We start from the raw sequence: 18,607 nt of genomic DNA, 5'->3' as shown, positions 1-18,607 counted from the left end.
CCCCCCCCCCCCCCCCCCCCCGGAAGTCTTGGGCAGTATCCTTCCCCAGTCTGTTTTCTTACAGATTTCTACAAATGGCAAGGCACTCAACAGCAGGATTCTCTGCCTTTATTTCAGTGTTTGTTTTGTTTTTTAAATTTTGTTTGACTCAGCCAGATTCCTAATGGTAGTGCCCCAGAAAAAAAATTCTCAGCGGTAGACACATGGAATGCTATTGGTTGCCTCCCACATCCATGTTCCCTTTCTTCCTTCTTAAGGAGTTCCTGTTTGCTCTGGAATTCGTTTATGTTCATCCCCTCTTCCTTCCTTTTGGAGAAGTTGAAGCTATGTCCACTCCAGGGGCAGACCATTTTCTTCAAAGGGGGTAGGCGTTCCGTTTCTTTTGCTAGTCTTTCGTACAGGAATGAGCTTGTGAAGCAATTCAAACCAACAACTCAAGGTAAGCTTTGCTGTGGGATAATTTCAGAACAGTCCTTTCTTGTTTCCTCTGGGCATTGCTGTTCTCAGAGACTAGGTGTACCACCACCAGGCTGAGGAACAGGAAACCCCAGGGAAAGGGCTGAAGCCAATGGATAGTGCTGGCTTTTAAAACAGCTATTGTGGACTTTTATTCTTTGTGTTGGAAATATTATTTAAGACACTTTAAACTAGTATTTCTGACTTTTATAGGCCAAAGCACCCTGAGTTAAGGTTTTTTTTTTTTAATGTGGAAACCCCTTTGTTTCTGATAAAGTTATCTTGGGAAGCATACATCATCGCTGACCCTTGATGGTGAAGGTGGGCAGTAGACAATAAAATCAGAGATTTGTGTACAGCTGATTATCAGCCAGCCATTTTTTCCTCTTCTATGACCTAGAACATTAAGGTAATATTACAGAAAAGATGGAATCTACAGAGCAGCTCTCAGTCATCAGAGAAGTTTCTTTGTACAGCAGATGGAGGTTAATGCAGAAACTCACAATTGGTCAAAGTACAGAGAATAAATGTCTATGGAGTGCTCAGCCACAAATGGGACATCTATATCCCTTGGTCCCAAGGCTCAGGGACCATTGTGATCAGGGGGCAGAAAGAGTGTGAAAGCCAAAAACTATCTTCTGGACATTGCAGAATCACTGTACTCATGAACACACAGCAGCTGTGGTTGCCTGTACCATACCTGCACCAGATCAAGCTAGTCTGCATTCAGGCATGGATAGGGGAGAGGCCCATGAGTTGATGGCTTCTGTTGGAGGGAGAGTCAGTTTTCTTTAAAGATATGACTCCTGAAAGGTCCACAATTCTCCAGTGGATGGGACTAGATCTATGTGTATGTGGGTAACACAAATTGAACTGGGTGGGTTATTTAAAAAAAAAAAAAGAAGTTGGGAGAAGTTGGGAGTGGGTATGAAGGTGGGAATGGATCTGGGAAGGGTTAGAGGGAGGACTGGGGGAGTAAATATGATAAAAATACATAGTATGACTGTTTGAAATGATCAAAGAATTAATACAAATATTACATTTAATAAAAAGAGAATGGAATCTACCTGTAGGTGGAGACATCCCATTGTCTCTTTCCTTAAGAGTTAATCTATTTGGGCTGGACAATCACCTGGCCAATGACTACCCCTCAGGAAGTCAGGTCCACCTTAAGCCATGCTAAAGAGATAGGAGGAATAATTATTCCTTTAATGAGACAATGTACTTTTCCTTCCCAGAATTCCTGTCTTCTAGTGCAGTTATTTCCAGAGCTGTAGACATGCATCTCTATAAGTCTTCCTGATTTTCTGAATCACTCAGGAAAGCCTAACTTTTCTTTTATATCTGTTCTAAGCATGCTTTGCCTGACACTTTGAGCTTTACTCTTTCTGTAAAGCTCACTCTTTCTGTAAAGTCAACACATGACTGACATCCATGTTGGCATCCATTTTTCCTTCTCTTCTCCATCTTCTACCTCTGGGCAGTTGCTGAGATTTACAACTTGCCTGTTTCAGAATTTTTCATTTTAAACTCTAATAAAACTGTCCTTGCGTTTTCTTTGGAGTCCATTCTTAAATTCTTTTGTTAAAGAGACTAACAACCTCGAGGAAGCCTTGAATTCCCTAATAGCATGTGGCAACTCTGATGGGACTCCTTAAAATTTCCAGGTACAGAAATATGTTTAGGGAACAGAAACTGATCCTGGGGTGGACCCAGTTCCCATTCAAGATGTGAAAGGGAAGTCTGCTGAGAGAAATCATGTGATGGGGAATGCCTGACTGTACCCTTTCTGCTGCCCACTACTGAACACAGGTATGTGAACATAGGTGTGTGAAGACCAAATCTGTAGCTTGGTTGGAGTCAACTTGTAGTCAGGAGGGAGTACTAAGAGAATCTTAGAGATTAGCCCAGAGCCCTAGGACTTCTCAACCTCCAAGCCAACTCTTTACCCCTGAACTTCATCATACTTGAAAAAAATGAACCCCTCTAGTTAAAACTGAGTTTAATTGGGGCACTGTAACTTCATACCAGAAATGCCCTAACTAATAAGTCTGATTTGTGGCTATAGCTACAAGAGTTGAGGTGTCAAATTTGCTTGTTCAGATGTTATTCTGAAGTTAGAATTTATCTGCTCCCCTCCCCTGAAAAAAAATTACAAGCAGGAATCCAAATTATAGACCAAAGGAGTCATTAACACTCCTTATCCCCAACAGATGCATCTCAAAAGAGACAGGAGCTGAACCAGAGCACAGAGACCATATCTCATACTACTCCCTACTTGAGTTTCCTTGACCCCTGTCTTTCACAATAGTTGTGTGAATTTTATTTGCTCTCATTACTGTGAGTTTTGTGATCAGCAAGAAGTTTTGAGGGTACAGCTCCCTTCTAGTCTACCTGTTGTGCAATGCCACAAGCTGCAGGTGGGAAAACTAATCAGTGATAAGAATAGCCTGGGGAAATAATGATGCTTGTTCTTGAGATTTGTAGAACTGAACATTGTTGTAACTCAGTGATTAGGAGCAGATGTGCATCACTTGACCAAAAACCCTGACCTGTGGGAAGGTACCCACCAGCCTGTTATCACTGTCCTTTACATAAATCATTCCTAAATCAGCCTCCCAGGCAAGATGATCTTTTAGGATGAGGATCTCTGTACCACCATCTTGCATGTCAGTGGTAAGCAGACGGATGTGGGATAGCCTACATCACACCACATGCTGCTGGAGGAAAGAAACAATATCCTTCTTCTCTGTTGGTGTCCCTCATAAAGGAATTCCTACTTAAGAAATGCTTAGTTTAGTTTCCCTGGCATGATCCTGTTAGGAGCTGTTCCCTCCCAAGAACTCAGTAGCAACAGTAAAGCAGGAAGTATGCAGAAACACTTAGACCAGACAGAAGAGTCTTGAACTTAGGAGGAGACAGGAAACCACAGCTGGACCCAGGGACCTCTAGGTCACCAGGACTGGTAACTACAACCCCATGTCTACTGAATGTGAATCTTAGAAATTGGGGCAAGAGAAACTGTCTAAATATTAGTAGAGCCTGTTTGGAAACAGCTGATATTCTTGACCTTAGTTGAATTTCATGTCTTCCAAGTCAGGGACCATTCCTTTTTCAGTCAGTTTGGGATCCAAGTGTCTACCTTTCAAAGCTACTGTGAGGATTAGAAATTATTTGTATAAAGCTCTTAGACTTAAGTCTAGCACATGGTCAGTACACAGTAAGTGGGTAGCTATTGCTCTTACTGAATTCAGCACCCTGCAACCAAATAGAAGGTAAGGAAATGGTTTGCCCAGAAAGACTTTTGGAGTCATAGTTAACGGTCTTCTGCAGTCAAAACTAGGGAGGACCAGAGAGCAGTCCACATAGCAGATTCTGAAAACAGAACACAACCCTAAACCAGACTTTCTGTGCCTGATAACATGTTTATGCACCTGCTACCTACACCACACCTAAGGGCCAAGGGCAGCTGAGATAAGGAAGTCAGAACAACGGCTGCCCTCCAGCCTCTGGGGTGCCCTTTGCACCAGTTCAGCCTTCTGAAAGCAGACTGGTTCCAGTGTGAACTTGGAGGGACTTTATAAGTTTTGCCTGCCCCAAAGTATTCCTGTCACTCCTTACAGCTCTTCTGTGATCAAATTGCATTTACTAACAGTCTGGGAAATACAGGCTTACAGTTAAGCATTTAAACCCATCCTTAAAATAATCATATATAGCTCTCTTTTGTTATGGGTTCTTGCCCTAACCATCTTTCAGGTAACTAGCCTCCTTTATTTGATGTCCTTATATAGCTCTGTTCTACCACCTAGAACACTTAATAACATCTGTGTCCATGGCCATGTCTGTGTCCTGCACTTTTCTACAAATTCCTAAGGACTGGGACCATGAGGATCTGTTTCTGGCTCAAAGCAGTTGCTTAATAAATGTTCACTGGATGAGTTGATGGGTAGTCAGCTAAGGATCTGTGTACATCTGCTTATTTGTAGGGCTCTGAGCTTACAGAGATGAATGCCCCCCTACCCTGTTCCTAAGGCATTAACTCTATGGAATGGATCACAGAAAATACATTAAAGAAAACAGCGGCATGTGATGATGAGTCGGCACAGCTTCTTGTATGAGCTCAGCTGGGGAGGCATTCAATCTAATGAGAAAGAGGTGTGTGATTTGGGTATTTCCCAGAGGAGCGGAGCAAACTCACAGTCTGGACAGGAGGTCCAGGAGGAGTTAGCTGCAAAGTATTAGCAAACAGGGCATCTTTGGCATGAGAATGAGGGAGGCATAGCATATGCAGTGAAGGTACAAGTGATAGAAGTGTGGAAATGGCTCAGAGTCCAGGGAGCTGGGGAGAAGGGAAATTGGGGGAAAGGCAAGAGCAGGCAAAGGACACGGGAAGGACTTACGTAGAGCCACAATCTTGCCAGGGAATCTGGAGAAGCTGGAAGGTTTTTTAAGACGGAACATAACTCTTGGATTTCTTTCTTTTTAAAGATTAAAAATGTGTTTGTGTGTGTGTGTGTGTGTGTGTGTGTGTGTGTGTGTGCCTGAGTGCATGTATGTGCACCACAGAGGCCAGAGAAGGGTGTCAGATTCCCTGGAACTGGAGTTACAGGTGGTAGTGAACTGCCCAACATGAGTACTAGGAACTGAACCCAGGTCCAGAGCAAAAGTATGCACTCTTAAATGCTGAGCCATCTCTCGAGCCCAGCATTTCTAGAGGTTGGCCTGAAGCAGCATGGGGTGGGCTGTGAGGCCAGGGCAGAAGTGAAACGAGAAAACCCAGGCACTAGGAGGGCTGTACCAGCAAGAGCAGGCATGCACTAGTACTCAGGTGAGGCCTAACATGCAAACCTGGGAGGGCCTGCTCATGTCAGAAGGGACAGTACAGATGTCTCTGGGCTTCTGTCCTGGCTACAGGATGGACAACAGTACTTGAAGGAGTATAAGCAGGAATAGGAAAGAGCAAGCAACTCCAGCACTCACCAAGGCTGAGAGGCTGGAAGCTCCAGGTGAATCTTCTCAGCAGCCAATGCATTCCCGAGGCTTGGAAGAGAGACCTAAACAAGAAAAACAAATATAGTACCAATCAGCCAAAAAGTGATAGCTGGAACTGCACATGGTGAGCAAGCCCCAGGATATACCATGTGAGGAGATGAAATCCTAAAGAGGCTAAGACAGAATATCTACATGTACAAGAAGAATAAAGACACCCTGCTGTGGTTGACATTGGGAAGAAGAGGGTATCCAGATGGGGACAGGGATCAAAATCAGTCCTGCCAAGTGCTGGAGAACTGAGAAGCATTCATTTGTAGCCAGATTTTGCAGCCCTCACAGTCATAGCAATAGCACATATTTACTTCCCATAGAGCGCTAGCTTGCTGCCAAACATCTGCATACCACACCACAGCAACCTCCCTCCTGAAAAGTGCCCTCACTTCCCAGGAAGTGCCTAAGGTGGCTCACATGTGCCCTAGGGGAGTACACATCTGCTCCTACATATACACAGATCCCAAGGACAGGCCTCACTGCAGCCCCCACTGCAACTCCCCATGGGATGCCCGTGGTCTCTGCTGCTCTGCTGCTCTGCATTGCCAACTCTACAAGCCTGCACGCCAACACAGCATAGGCTCCTGTCATCAAATTTTTCTGAAGCCAGAGTTTTCTGAGAAACAGAACACGCCCTCCCTTTGCCTTCAGATCTCTTTGTCTCCATGCCTCACCCTGGGTTTCACAAAAATACCCTTCTCAGCTTGTGCCTTAAGCCATTTGTCCCCTGGCTTCAGATATTAGTCTCAGCTGAGTTGTGGGACAGACCATAGAGTACCTGTGTGTCCTGCTGTTGATCCTTACAACACTTCAGGTAAGTCTGGCAGCTTCCAAATCAAACAGTGAAAACAAGGGACATAGAGCTGCTGTAGGAAGTTTGGAGTCAGGGGTAGTGTGAGAACCCAAGCCCCAGGTGACGCTTGGCAGACAGGCCCTCGAGAGGTTCCTACCGGTTCCCCACCTGCTGAATTCACACTCCAGACTTCTGGGTTAGGCTGATCAGGGCACCAGGCTGTAGGATGATTAAGCAATGCTGAGGTGTTTCAGCAAAAGTTGATAAGGCGGTCAGACTGCAAGGAGATGAGGAAAGAAGAGGTGGAGAGGAAAGCACAGGTGGTCAACATCAGATTTCAGGAAAGCGTAGAGGGAAGAAATGCAGGAAATGGTGTGGTGGTCCTCTAGATGGGAGAGAATGGAGCAGTCAAAGTCTGAGTACAAGGGTGTTGCAGGGAAGGGAAGACCACAGTAGATGCTCAGGAGAGAAAGACTTTAAGGGAACAGCCACCACAATGTACAGATGTCCCATGGTCATGAGAACAGCCATGGCCCTGCAGACACCTGTGTCTCAAGCCTCTGGGAGGGGCTGGCCACAGGAGGCTAAGGTGAAGAAAAGGAAGAGGACACAGACTCCACCCTTAAGCTTGTTCTGAATGTGTGAAGCTATGGGTTGGGAAGTCTCAGTCAATCCTTGACATGGACTAGTTGCCTCAGCCTTGAAGCCCTGCTACAACTTAGTTGTTGACAAGATCTCTCTCTGAGCTACTTCTGGGGCCCAGAATCTGCCCATTTGGCCATCAGTTTTCCATTTAATTTAGGAAAAAGTGATGAGATTCACAGAAAAAGCTGCTCTGAGAGTCAGTTTTCTTCCCTTCTCCCTGTCATGGTGTGGTTAAGAACTTCCAACGTGAAAGCAGTGGCCTCCAGCCCCTGGCCCTGGCCTTGCCCCCTTAAAGATACTCTGGTTTCTGAGTAAAACTTCTTAGGGAAAGAGATGATTTAGTCTTCCAGGTGGTTTTCCTTTGATTTGCTTATCTAACTCAGCGCACACTGGAAGGGGCTGAACTGGCATGAGAAAGGAGAACACGCACCCAAGGAAGAAGCAAAAGATTTTCTAATCCTCAGGCTCCTGCCTCCTGTCTGGCAACACTTGAGGTGAATGGGTAGCTGGGTTGTCAAGCTACTTGGCTCACTGTAAACAGAGGCTCACAAGTCAGGCAAGAAAAGGCCCTTATTCTATACAGAGGTTAGGGATCATATGGGAATTTGCTTCGTTGCTGAATGTTCAAAGGTCACCAACTCCTAAGGCTTATGGAGTAAGGCAGGTGTCTCAAACACAGTGCCTACCAGCTAGGGCCTCTGATATACTAGAGTCACAATCTGCCTTGTCCTAAGGGGATGACTGCTCAGTATGGCATCAGCGTTGTCCACTCCACTACCCAAAGAAGTTAAAATCAAAATGGTTTTGTGAATTTTCCATATTTTTACATGCCAAGAACCAAGTCCATTCATCACCAAACAAAGCACTCTGGGTGCAGCCCCTTTAGGGCACAGTCACCATTTCAACTCCACTTCCTCTGAAGAGTAGCCAGAGCTTTAGTTTTCTTGAATAATTGTGTTTACATTTAAAAAACAAAACAACTATGTCTCCAGGAGGGGGAAAATAAAAAGAATTTACTCTCAGAGGCTCCTGCCTCCCTCCCAGAAACTGGTCTGTGTAGTCTATGCTGCCCTAGGGGGTGACTTAGCTCTGCTCTCCACCATAGGGCAGGCACTCTGGATGGCAGGAAATACACAAAGACAGCCTGCCTATAACTAATACTGATTAAGCAGCAAGTGTGCATTCCTAGGCCGGGCCCAGACTACTGGTGAGTCATACCGGAATAAATTAACATTGGAGCTGTCCCTTTAAAAGTCAAGCATGCTACCGTCTAACTCCTCCTCCAAGGAGGTTCCTTATTAAATGAGAGCCTGCTGCCCGAGCCGCGTTTTACATCCCCAGCAGTATTTTCAACTGAGGATTCCTCCTGGGGAAGGGGTAGCCGGTCAACATGGCTCAGGGGTTTGTGAACAGCAAAATCCACCCGGGGAAGGTGGTCGTGTTCATCAAGCCCACCTGCCCCTACTGCAGAAAGACCCAAGAGCTCCTCAGTCAACTGCCCTTCAAACAAGGGCTTCTGGAGTTCGTGGATATCACAACCAGCGATGATACAGACGAGATTCAAAATTATTTAGAAGAGCTCACAGGCGCTAGAACGGTGAGTGTGTCCAAAGGAAAGCCTCCCGGCTTGCTGTTTCTTTCAGAGCTGTGCACATGTCTGTGCCTTTTCAAGAACACAGCCAGGGCTCTGTCCTTCAAGATAACCAGAGGGCTTTTCAGGGTGTGGGGGAGGGGCCCGGGGGAAAGACACCAATCACTTGAATGGGCAGTAAGGTTGCCTGGGAGGAGGAGAAGGGACCTTGGCTGATGTGTGCCGCTGGCTCAGGGGCCTGGCCGCTGGGCCTCTGGTTGCCAACTGTTCATGTAGAGGCTTTAAGTACTGTTAGGAACTGACAGTGTTCAGCAGCAAGGCAGGAGGTGGCTTCAGGGCCTGGTGAGATCTTGCAGCATTTGTTATGGAACGCGGCAGTTACATACATGTACTTCCTTCTGTTTTCATGTGTCTCAGTGGGGTTTGCCAGGATCATTTCATTTTTCTTTAGACTATTCATAACCTAGTTTGCCCATTCCTATCTAGCTCCACCCACTGGAAAAATCCTGTTTCATTATTTACCCTTTGTTCTACCTTAATTATGGGATGCTTTGAGGACTGCTGTTATTCAAGCCTGGCTATCACAGTGACTTTCTGTTGCTGCCTGAGACTCTCAAGAACCCCAGTTGCAAAATTAGAGTGGGACACCTCAAAGTCCCCTGTTCTACAAAGGCACTGTGGGCCCCTCTTAGAACCCCTCTCTTCTCTCAGAAAGGACTTTCTTAGTGCCTGGGCTCCCAGTGGAATGTCTAGATTCTGGTGCTGGAAGGGTGCGCTTATCCCACTATTACTGGAGGATTTTTGGTCCACACCTAGAACAAGCCAAGAACCTTAGCCACCTGTCTTTAATACACCAATTAAAAGACCAAGTGATAGTGAAAAACAGACAAAGAACTTTTATTTAATGTGACCCCACTGGGAAGATGAACAAATAAACAGATCCGATTACTCCCAAGTCCATGAAGTTTAGGGTTTTGGGTTTTTTTTTTTTTTTTGGTTTCGTGTGTGTTTGTGTGTGTGTGTGCACCCACGCATACGCATGTATGTGTACATGGAGGCCAGAGGTCGACCTCGGGTGTCTTTTTCAATGGCTTTCAACCTTATTTTTTTGAGACAGGCTGGCACAGAATCTGGAGCTCACAGATTGGACTAGACTGGCTGACCAGAAAGCCCCAGGGATCTTCCTAACTCAGCCTCCCCAACATTGGGATTTGCACACAGCTTTTTATATGGATTCTAGGCTGTCAAACTAAGGTCCTCATGCTAAGCACTTTACCAGTTGAACCATCTCCCCGGCCTGAGGCTTAGGTTTAAATAGGGCAGTTTGCTGTCCTGGCCAAGCTGAGGCCCCGCCCATTATTGGCACATTGTCTGAGCTCCAATTGGTCCTGCAAGGTGGTCCAATGTGTTGTCAGAACTGTGTGAAATCACTTCCTGGAAGCTAAGTTCCTCCTCTGTTTCTGTACCTGGCCTTCAGCCTTCTACTCCCCCCACGTGGCATTCCTGGGGAAGTTCTTTGAGGTCCCTTGTTTTGATAGTCTGATAGCCAAAGGGAGGGGTGCAAGTGTCTCTTTAGATATTTCCTCTCTTGACAGGGGGGTTAGCCCACCAGCTCACCTAAGTTCCTGTTCAGGACGTATTTCCTACTTCAACTTTAGTGTGACTCACAGGGCTTTCTCTGGGTTCTGGGTATAAAACACTGGAAATTCATTCTCTATCTCTCTCTCTCTCTCCCTTCCTCCCTCCCTCCCTCTCCTCTCTCTCTTGGAAAAAGGCTAAGTGTGTTATCTTACTGCTGTAACATGAGGTCTTAGAGCAGAGACAAAAATAGAGTGGCTTGTGGCGTCCCTGCACAGATCCTGAAAGGAGAGCACACGGTGACACTCCTGCAGGCTGGCCCTTGCTCTGTCTCCTGCCCTGGGTTCTCAGTCAGGGGTTCCCAGACTTGCTGGCCAACAGAATCACCATGAGAGCTTTGTAAACAATCCCAAGGCCAGGTCATAATCCAGACTACCTCACAACAGCAGAGCTGGGTGCCAGCCAGCCATAAAAAGTGTGAAAGATTCCTAAATGATTCCAGTTTGCAACAAAATTAAACACTGCTTTTAGCTCATTAGCCCCTGTTCTACAGCAGAAAAAGCAAATTTCTTCATTTTAACAAATGTTTCCATTGATTTGTAAAGCAGCAATATGTATAATGTATGAGGCGGGGGGGGGGGCTGTTTGTTTGGGTCTGGTTTTTTGAGACAGAGTCTCCCTGTAGCCCCAGCTGGTCTGGAACTCATAGACCAGGCTGGCCGAGATCTGCCTGCCTCTGCCTCATGAGTACTAGGATTAAAGTTCCCAGCTAAGCAACATTTTGTAGTGACCTTTTAAGTTTAAAATTTAAAATACCTTTTTTTGGTGTGTGTGCCATATATATGTGCATGCACATATATGTAGTTGTGTTCACCAGTGTGTAGCGACAGAGTCTCACTAAACCTGGATCTTGCCATTTTCAGATAGACTGGCCAATGAGCCCCTGGGATCCTCCTGTCTCTGCCCCCCTACCCCCAGTGCTGTATACCACCATGCCTGGCATTTACATGGGTGTTGGGATCTGAATGTAGGTCCTAATGCTATGTATTGAGCTGTCTCTTGGGCTCTAAAATTTTTTTAAAATATTTTATTATCTTTATTTTATATGAATGAGTGTATTGCCTGCATGTATGTAAGTGTATCCGTGTTGTACAATGCCCACAGAGGTCAGAAGAGAATGTTGAATTCCCCTAGAACTGGAGTTACAGACAGTTGTTAGCCTCCATGTAGGTGCTGTGAATCAAACCTAGGTCCTCTGCAAGAACAGCCAGTACTCTTAACTGCTGAACCAACCCTCCAGTCCCTAAAAAGAAATTTTAAAGATAATTTCTCTCTGACATGCTGGAGAGATGGCTGAGTGGTTGAGAGCATGTCCGTAATATAAAAGTCATTCCCACAGGTTTCTATCCTGCATTCTTGTGAGGGAGACAACAATACAATAAATAGTATACTAGGAGGTGACGGTGCCGGGTTATGAAGAAAATTAAATAGGAAATTGGAGGTAGGGAACAGGCACAGTTTTCAATAGAACCATCAGGGCCTCACTGAGGTTAAGGAAAGGTCATTCTGGATGGCTCAGGAACAAGAGATTGTAGGAGGGTTGATGCTGAGAGACATTCCCAGGGCATAGCAGTACTCAGGCAAGCATGACAGTCAGTGGCTGTGACAGAGGAAGGGGAGTGTGTTGAGAAACAGTTCTGAGTAGCTGCATCTGAGGAACCCTAGAGTGCAGAGAATGCTGGGAAAACACCTTCCTGGAGAACAGACCCAGTGTTACCAAACTTTATGGTGACAATTCTTCCTCCTCTGGACACAGTTTCCTCCCGGGAGAGGGATGGGCCAGAGGTTTGAGTGACAAAGGATGTTTCCTCTTCCTTCCGAAGCAGTCCTGTTTCCTGCTCCATCACCTCTGGAGCCCAGGTTACTCACACAGCCTGTAGTTTGGTACTCCTCAGGAGAGCTGTTTAACTGTGTGATTGAAGTTTTGTTGGTGCCCAGACTTAGGGTGGTGGGGGAACAAGAAATCTTTTGGCTCTCAGGCAGTCCAGTTTTGCTAGACAGTGTCTACAGACTCCATTTCAGGGCCTGTCTCAAGCTGGCAGCAGCTACAGGGCTGAGGGTTTCTAGCCCTCAGTTGCTTTATTTTTGTCAGTGGCATCAGCTCAAACCCTGGCCAGAAATGGTCAGAAAGTAGAGATGGGAGGGGCTAAGAAGGTGGATAAAACATTTGTCTTACAAGCTTGAGGACAGGAGTTTAGATACCTGGAACCCACATTTAAAGGGTGGAGGCTAGAGAGATGGCTCAGCAGTTAAGAGCACTGGCTATTTCTAGAGAGGACCCAGGTTCAGTTCCCAGTGTCCACATGCTAGCTAACAACCATCCTTAACAGAGAGTTCTAAGAAATCCAGCACCCTCTTCTGACCACAGGCATTGCATGACACAGGTGAGCTTACATACATGCAAGCAAAACAGTCATACACATTAATTTTTTTTAACTTGAAAAGAAAATACACATGTTCAAGAATAAATACATGACTTCCTTGTTTAAAGCTCAGATGACTTTGATTCAAGTCATTACCTTCAACAGACCTATACAGTAGAATGATGTTAGGGTTCTGTTCCGTTTACTCACCACAACTAACTGCAGCCAAGTGCTTCTGCAAAGACAGAAGCCGAACCAGCCCCCTCTCACATCTCTGCTGGGGGAGCTGTGTTTTCTCTGAAACAATGGCCAGGATTCTGGAGAGACTTTAGGCTTCTTGCCTCCTCTCTCTGCAGCTTTTCTCCTTCCAGTGGATAGAAGCAATGTTGTGGTGCTGGCACGTCCCTTTACAAAGCCTCTTACACAGCCACCCCCCGACCATCCACCCCCTCCCCCACAGAACAGCAGCTTCACCTGGAATTGAATACATTACCAGGTAGACTCACCCGAAAGGGGTCCTGTGAGCTTCTTCTAGTTCTCAGGCAAAGGAAATAGCTTACAGAGTTTGGCTGGCTGTGTGGCACACGATTTTGGTTTAGTTATCAGCCTTTTTATTTTTAAAACCCAGTTCTTGCTGGACCCCTCTCTCTATAAATGATGCTACCAGAATTTATCTACAGTAATTCAATTTTTTTCTTATCCTTCTCATTTTTGAAATAATTCACTTGAAGTTTTATACCTTCTGAGGAAAATAAGATGCTTTGAGGAAAAATACTCTTTGTTCTGTCTTTCCCCGCTCCAGTCCCCTAAGTACTGTATTAACTACTACTCTGCTGCTGTAATAAAACACCATGACCAAGGTTGCTTATAGAAAGAAGAGTTTATTTGGTTTATGGTTCAGAGGGTTAGAATCCATTATGACAAGAGAGGCATGGCAGCAGAGAGGACCGGAGCAGAAAGTCAGTCACACCTTCAAGCAGCCACAGGAAGCAGAGAGCTACTGGAAACCTGGCAAGGCTTAAGAACTCTCAAAGCCTTCTTCCAGCAAGGCTGCACCTCCTAAAACTTCCCAAAACACCAACACCATCTGGGGACAAAATGTCCAAATACTTGGAGCCTATGGGGAACATTCTCATTCAGACCACCACAGTGGTCTAGGAGAGAGTTAATGGCCTCCCAGTCACTCAGATGACTTAAGTTGGAGCAAGTTCTTCACTATTAGACAGCCTTCATATGATATATCTCTGGTTTAGAAAATACCTGGAACAGAGTCATGGAACTCCACTCAGCAAGTACAATGTCCATGTCAGTCTGGCTTCCTTTGGGCCACCCACCCACTAATCTGTGAAGCTAAAACAGATGATATCCTTGATCCCAGAGCTGTTGTAGTCAGGCATTTTACCATGGACCAGGGATTAAATGAGACTCAAGGGGCTGGAAAGATGGTTCAGTGGTTAAGAGCACTGGCTGCTCTTTAGAGGACCTGGGTTGGGATCCTAGCACCCACATGGTGGCTAACAACTGTCTGTAACTCCAGTTCCAGGGTATCCAGTATCCTCTTCTGGATGCCACGGGTATTGCATGCATGGGTACACTTACGTGCAGGCAAAATAGTCATATACATAAAATTAAATTTTAAAAAAATTCTTAAAAGAGACTCAAACACACAACACTGCCTCCTGGTTGAGGATAGATCATCTGCATTTTAATAACAGGCCATATTTAATAAACCTGGACCTACAAATAATTTCCAGGAAACAAACCCTCCTCCTGACTGCTAAAGTCATGCTTAAGGTTTCAGGTAATAATCCCAACTTCAGGGAAGTCAGAATATAGCCTAGGTGGTCTGGCTATACCAATCAGAATTCTCTCCCTGACATATGTCTGTACAAAGTGAAAAAAATTGTAATTGCTTTGATAAGTTAGACAATCACATGCCCAGCTTACTCAGTCTGAAAAATATTTTGTCTTAACAACTTCCCATACCCGCCGTGCTGTGCTAAGGATTCAACCTAGGTTTTGAACATGGTCAGCGAGTGCTGTGCCATTACGTTTCAACCCTAGGTTCTAATAACATATTTTAATGAATAATTTTACTCTTAGACACTCTTTTAGAAGACTTCAGAAGAAGATTGTAAAGTGATTTGAAAAGCATAGCATCATGGGAATTTGGGGAGGATTATACTCTGAAGTTCATTAACTGTCCTGACTTGTTCCTGCAGGTTCCTCGGGTCTTCATTGGTAAAGAGTGTATAGGTGGATGCAATGATCTAGTCACCTTGCAACAGAATGGGGAGCTACTGAATCGACTGAAGCAGATTGGAGCTCTGCAGTAAAGACAAGGGAATGGCAGGTGAGGCCGGCCGGGAATAATGAGAGACAGTGGCATTCTGCTGCCCTATTCTATTATACTGTAGGAGGACATTCTGGGTAGGCAGTGATTTGAGGAATCGTGACTCTACTTATTAATGAATTTTATCAATGGGAAAAATTATTTTAATGAGCCTTCATTTAACAAATTTAATGCCCTGAACACAATACTGAGATACACAAAAACATACACAGAACATAATGCACAAAAAGATGGCATGAAACTTGTAGCCTGCAGAGATAGAGCACAAACAAGTAATTCCTGAAGCAAATAGAATAATTCAATGGAACATACGAGGTGAGAGCAAATGGCACTGCGTGTGACAGAGAAGGAGCTGACTGACAAGGAGACAGCTACGTAAAGATGAAGTAGGGAGCTCTAGACAGCAAGCAAGGCATGTTCAAGGAATAAACAAAGTAAGGTCAGACTGAGATATGGGCAACAAGGAGGAAGAAATGTGGGCAGGGACCACAGTGCAGGGGCCATGAGAAGTGGTTTGGATTTATTCTAACTGCAGTGTGAAATCAAGGTAAGTTTGTTTTCCTTTAGTATATTCATACAGCAGTCTAATTGCCTTCTCAAACGCAAAAACAAAGTTTAAATCAGTAACCTAACTTTGGTCCAGTGGAAAATCATGGGGAAATGAGCTGTTTCAAAAGTACCTGCTGATATCAGGGAAATTGGGGTTCCCTCTTGGGGTTCCTAGTCTCCTTAATAAAAGAATTTAAGAATAGATTCAAAAGGAAGCTGGAGAGAAATTTTATTAGCGTTCAAAAGAAAAAATCCCAGAGCAGGCAAGTTGGAAATGTTGGCAGCTGCCCAGAGGAGGAGAATGAAGAAGAGACAGAAAAAAGCCATGATGGTTGAATTAAAATGGCACGGGTGTCAGCCACATGGTGGACAAGCGGCACATGGCAGGGAACTTCAGAGAAAGAGTGAAGCCCAAAGCGTTATGGAAAGCAAGCTTAGAAAAGATAGAAGAAAAGGAAAAGTCAGGCAAACTAACAAACCTGCATGCCTGTGGCTGTGTCCCTAAGAGACTGAACTAGGAGACGGAATCCTGGAAAGGAAAAGAACATCTTTTTAAAGGGACAATTATTCCTCCTATCGCTTTAGCATGATTTAGGGTGGACCTACCTTCCTGAGAGGTGGTCCTGTAGCCAGGTGACTGACTGGCCAACTGGGTTAACTCTTTTAAAAGGAGGCAATAGCATGTCTCCACCCAGTAGTGAATTTTGTTGTTCTGGCTTAAAGGCAACAGCTTTCCCTTAATGGGCCTTCAGTGCTACCATTAACACCTGGGTGCCATTGTGTGGTCTGATTAACAACCTCTCCTCCCGCACTTAGAGCAAGTCAGTGCTTCTACACAGCTGGTTCCACTGACTCATATACAGAAAGACTCAAGTGTTTTCTTTAGTCAAAGGAGAGAGTAATGGTTCTTTAACCAAAACGTTCTATAAGGGGCTGTACGGCTTGCAGATTAAAAATTTATCTTTTTGGCAATTAGTGTGTCATTTGTGGTGGTCACTCAGGATAGCAACGGAAGCAGGGAGGTCTGGAAAAAAAATAGAAATGAGTCTTCAGAAATAAAACAGTCAATTTAAGTTTTCTAATCCCGATATATACATCATGACAGCAGGTGAACATCGTGCCCGTCCCTACAGGTTAAATTTCTGGTTTCATGCTAGATTTTAAAGCACTACCATCCCTGTTAGTAGTACCAAAGGGTTTCTATTCTGGAGCAGGTTTAGCAGTACAGGCAGAGATTAAAATTGAGCAGAAAGGAAATGCCATTTCCCCAGCCTTCTCTGGTAAGTGTGGGCACTAGAATTTTCTTGCGCAGGAAGCCTATTATCCTTTCCCAGTAGCATCATCCCATGTTGTCCTTGTTTTGCTGGCACTCCTGCCCGAGGCTACCCAGTAACAAGTGTGTTTAACTGTCAAAAGAGGGTGTTCTAGTAGTGGGAGGGAAAATGGGGGTAATTTATACTGTAAAAAGACCCAGTTCTTTGTTTCTTTCCTAGCCAGCAGACTCCATGCTGAGAACAGATGACCTGCCCCATGCCGACTCTTTCGAGAGCTGACTGGAGTCACAAAGGATGGCAGCATTTCCTGGTGACTGTTCTGAGCAAAAGCAACTGTTTTTCTTTTTCCTTCAACATTAAAAAGTGGGCCAATTTGCCTCTAGCCATGAGACCAAGAAGGTTAACAGACCATGTTGGTTTTCTTATGATCCATTCATGTGCCAGCATGTTTCTACCTCTAAGCAAGTATTTCTCAACCAAATTATCCCCAATGAATCAGTTGTTTGTTTTCTGCTACTGCCCATCAGTTGAAATGATTTTGAAGAACTTGACTTTATGAAGTGTTATGAAATCAGTAGATATTGTGCATGTTTTTTTTTTCAAATCATATGCATCTCCCTCCTGAACCCATCCCACCTTGACAATCACTGTGCTGAGTCAGTGTTCTCAACTTACCAACTCCTAGGACTCATAGAAGGCAGATTTCTGTGACGGTCCCCATTTGAGAAATGGATGAAGTTAATTAAGCATGGCTGGTCTTCACTGTGGCTCTGCAAGCATGAGAGCAGACAGTACAAACATGTCCAACAGTCAGTGGAGATAAATGTCCAGAAAAATCCCGAATAGCTGTGTGTTTATTTGATTTTGGCTACCAGTAAAATTAAATGTGAAATGCAAAATTATAGGATCCTCCCCTCAAGACTATGTCTATAAAAGAATCCAGGTTTGAGAAACACTTCTCTAAATAATTTCTTCTGCCCACAGTTTGACAACTTGAGTCCCTTTCTGTGATGTTTAATTGTCTGTTCTGGAACTGCAAGTTCTTTGTGTGGTCTCTAGTGGGAAGGGCTTGTTTCTTTTCTAATAAAAATGTACCTGCAGGTGGCTCATGATTTTGGACCAATTGTGTTCTATGTTCACAAGACTTTAAGGGATGGCATTCTTAAAGCTGTAGGGTTGGTTAGGTGGCTCGGCAAGTAAAGGTGCTTGCTGCTGCTTCTGAAATTTTCTCCCCAGGACCCACATGGTAGAAGGAAAGAAATGATTCCCACAAGTTGTCCTCTGACCTCACATGCATGTGCTTGCTCATATAAATATGCTTAAGGTTTATGCTTGCATGCCTCTACCATTACAAATAAGGGCATGTGCTAGTAGCATTCATTAGATACAAATGGTTGTATTAAATCATAGTCTTTTAATTTTTTATTATTTTTATTTTATGTGTATGCGTGTATTGCCTGAATGTAGGTAAGTGCACCTGTATCTTACAATGCCCGCGGAGGACAGAAGAGGCTGTTGGATCCCCTGGAACTGGAGTTACAGTTGTTAGCTGCCATGTGGGTGCTGGGATTCGAACTAACTGCTGAGCCATCTCTCCAGCTGTCTTTTACTTTTTAAAGGTTTATTTTTATTTATGGATATGTATGAGTGTGTCTCTGTGATTGTATGCTTTGTGAAAGTGTATGCTGGTGGAGGCCAGAAGAGGGTGTTGGATTCCCTGGAGCTGGAGTTATAGGCAGTTGTGAACTGTCCCATATGGGTACTGGGTACTGAAATCAGGTCCTCTGCGAGAGCAATATGAACTTTTAACCACTAAGGTGTCTCTTTAACCCATGGTCTTTTAACCTTTTTTGAAATGAAAATAATTATAACATGTCATCTGTAACCAACTGAATAATGTTT

At 44.6% G+C, this 18,607-nt stretch overlaps 1 protein-coding gene and 1 long non-coding RNA gene across 2 annotated transcripts; both read left to right on the top strand.

The window, feature by feature from the left end:
- Positions 1–313: 313 nt before the first annotated feature.
- On the top strand, positions 314–4,529 carry LOC108490575. Its single transcript, XR_001872326.1, has 3 exons — positions 314–439; positions 2,124–2,268; positions 4,443–4,529. It is a non-coding gene; the product is annotated as an uncharacterized LOC108490575 (long non-coding RNA).
- A 3,704-nt stretch (positions 4,530–8,233) lies between these two features.
- Glrx (glutaredoxin) lies at positions 8,234–17,817 on the top strand. The gene is made up of 3 exons (XM_008827975.2): positions 8,234–8,534; positions 14,752–14,882; positions 16,925–17,817. Exons 1-2 carry the CDS (start codon positions 8,328–8,330, stop codon positions 14,863–14,865), a joined length of 321 nt encoding a protein of 106 aa, XP_008826197.1. The 5' UTR covers positions 8,234–8,327; the 3' UTR covers positions 14,866–14,882; positions 16,925–17,817.
- Positions 17,818–18,607: the final 790 nt, after the last annotated feature.

Source organism: Nannospalax galili, unplaced genomic scaffold (genome assembly GCF_000622305.1).
Source record: "Nannospalax galili isolate Female #2095 unplaced genomic scaffold, S.galili_v1.0 scaffold393, whole genome shotgun sequence".
In the NCBI taxonomy this organism is placed as follows: domain Eukaryota; kingdom Metazoa; phylum Chordata; class Mammalia; order Rodentia; family Spalacidae; genus Nannospalax; species Nannospalax galili.
The sequence above is the reverse complement of the archived record's forward strand: the minus strand, read 5'-3'. Positions and strand labels throughout refer to the sequence as shown.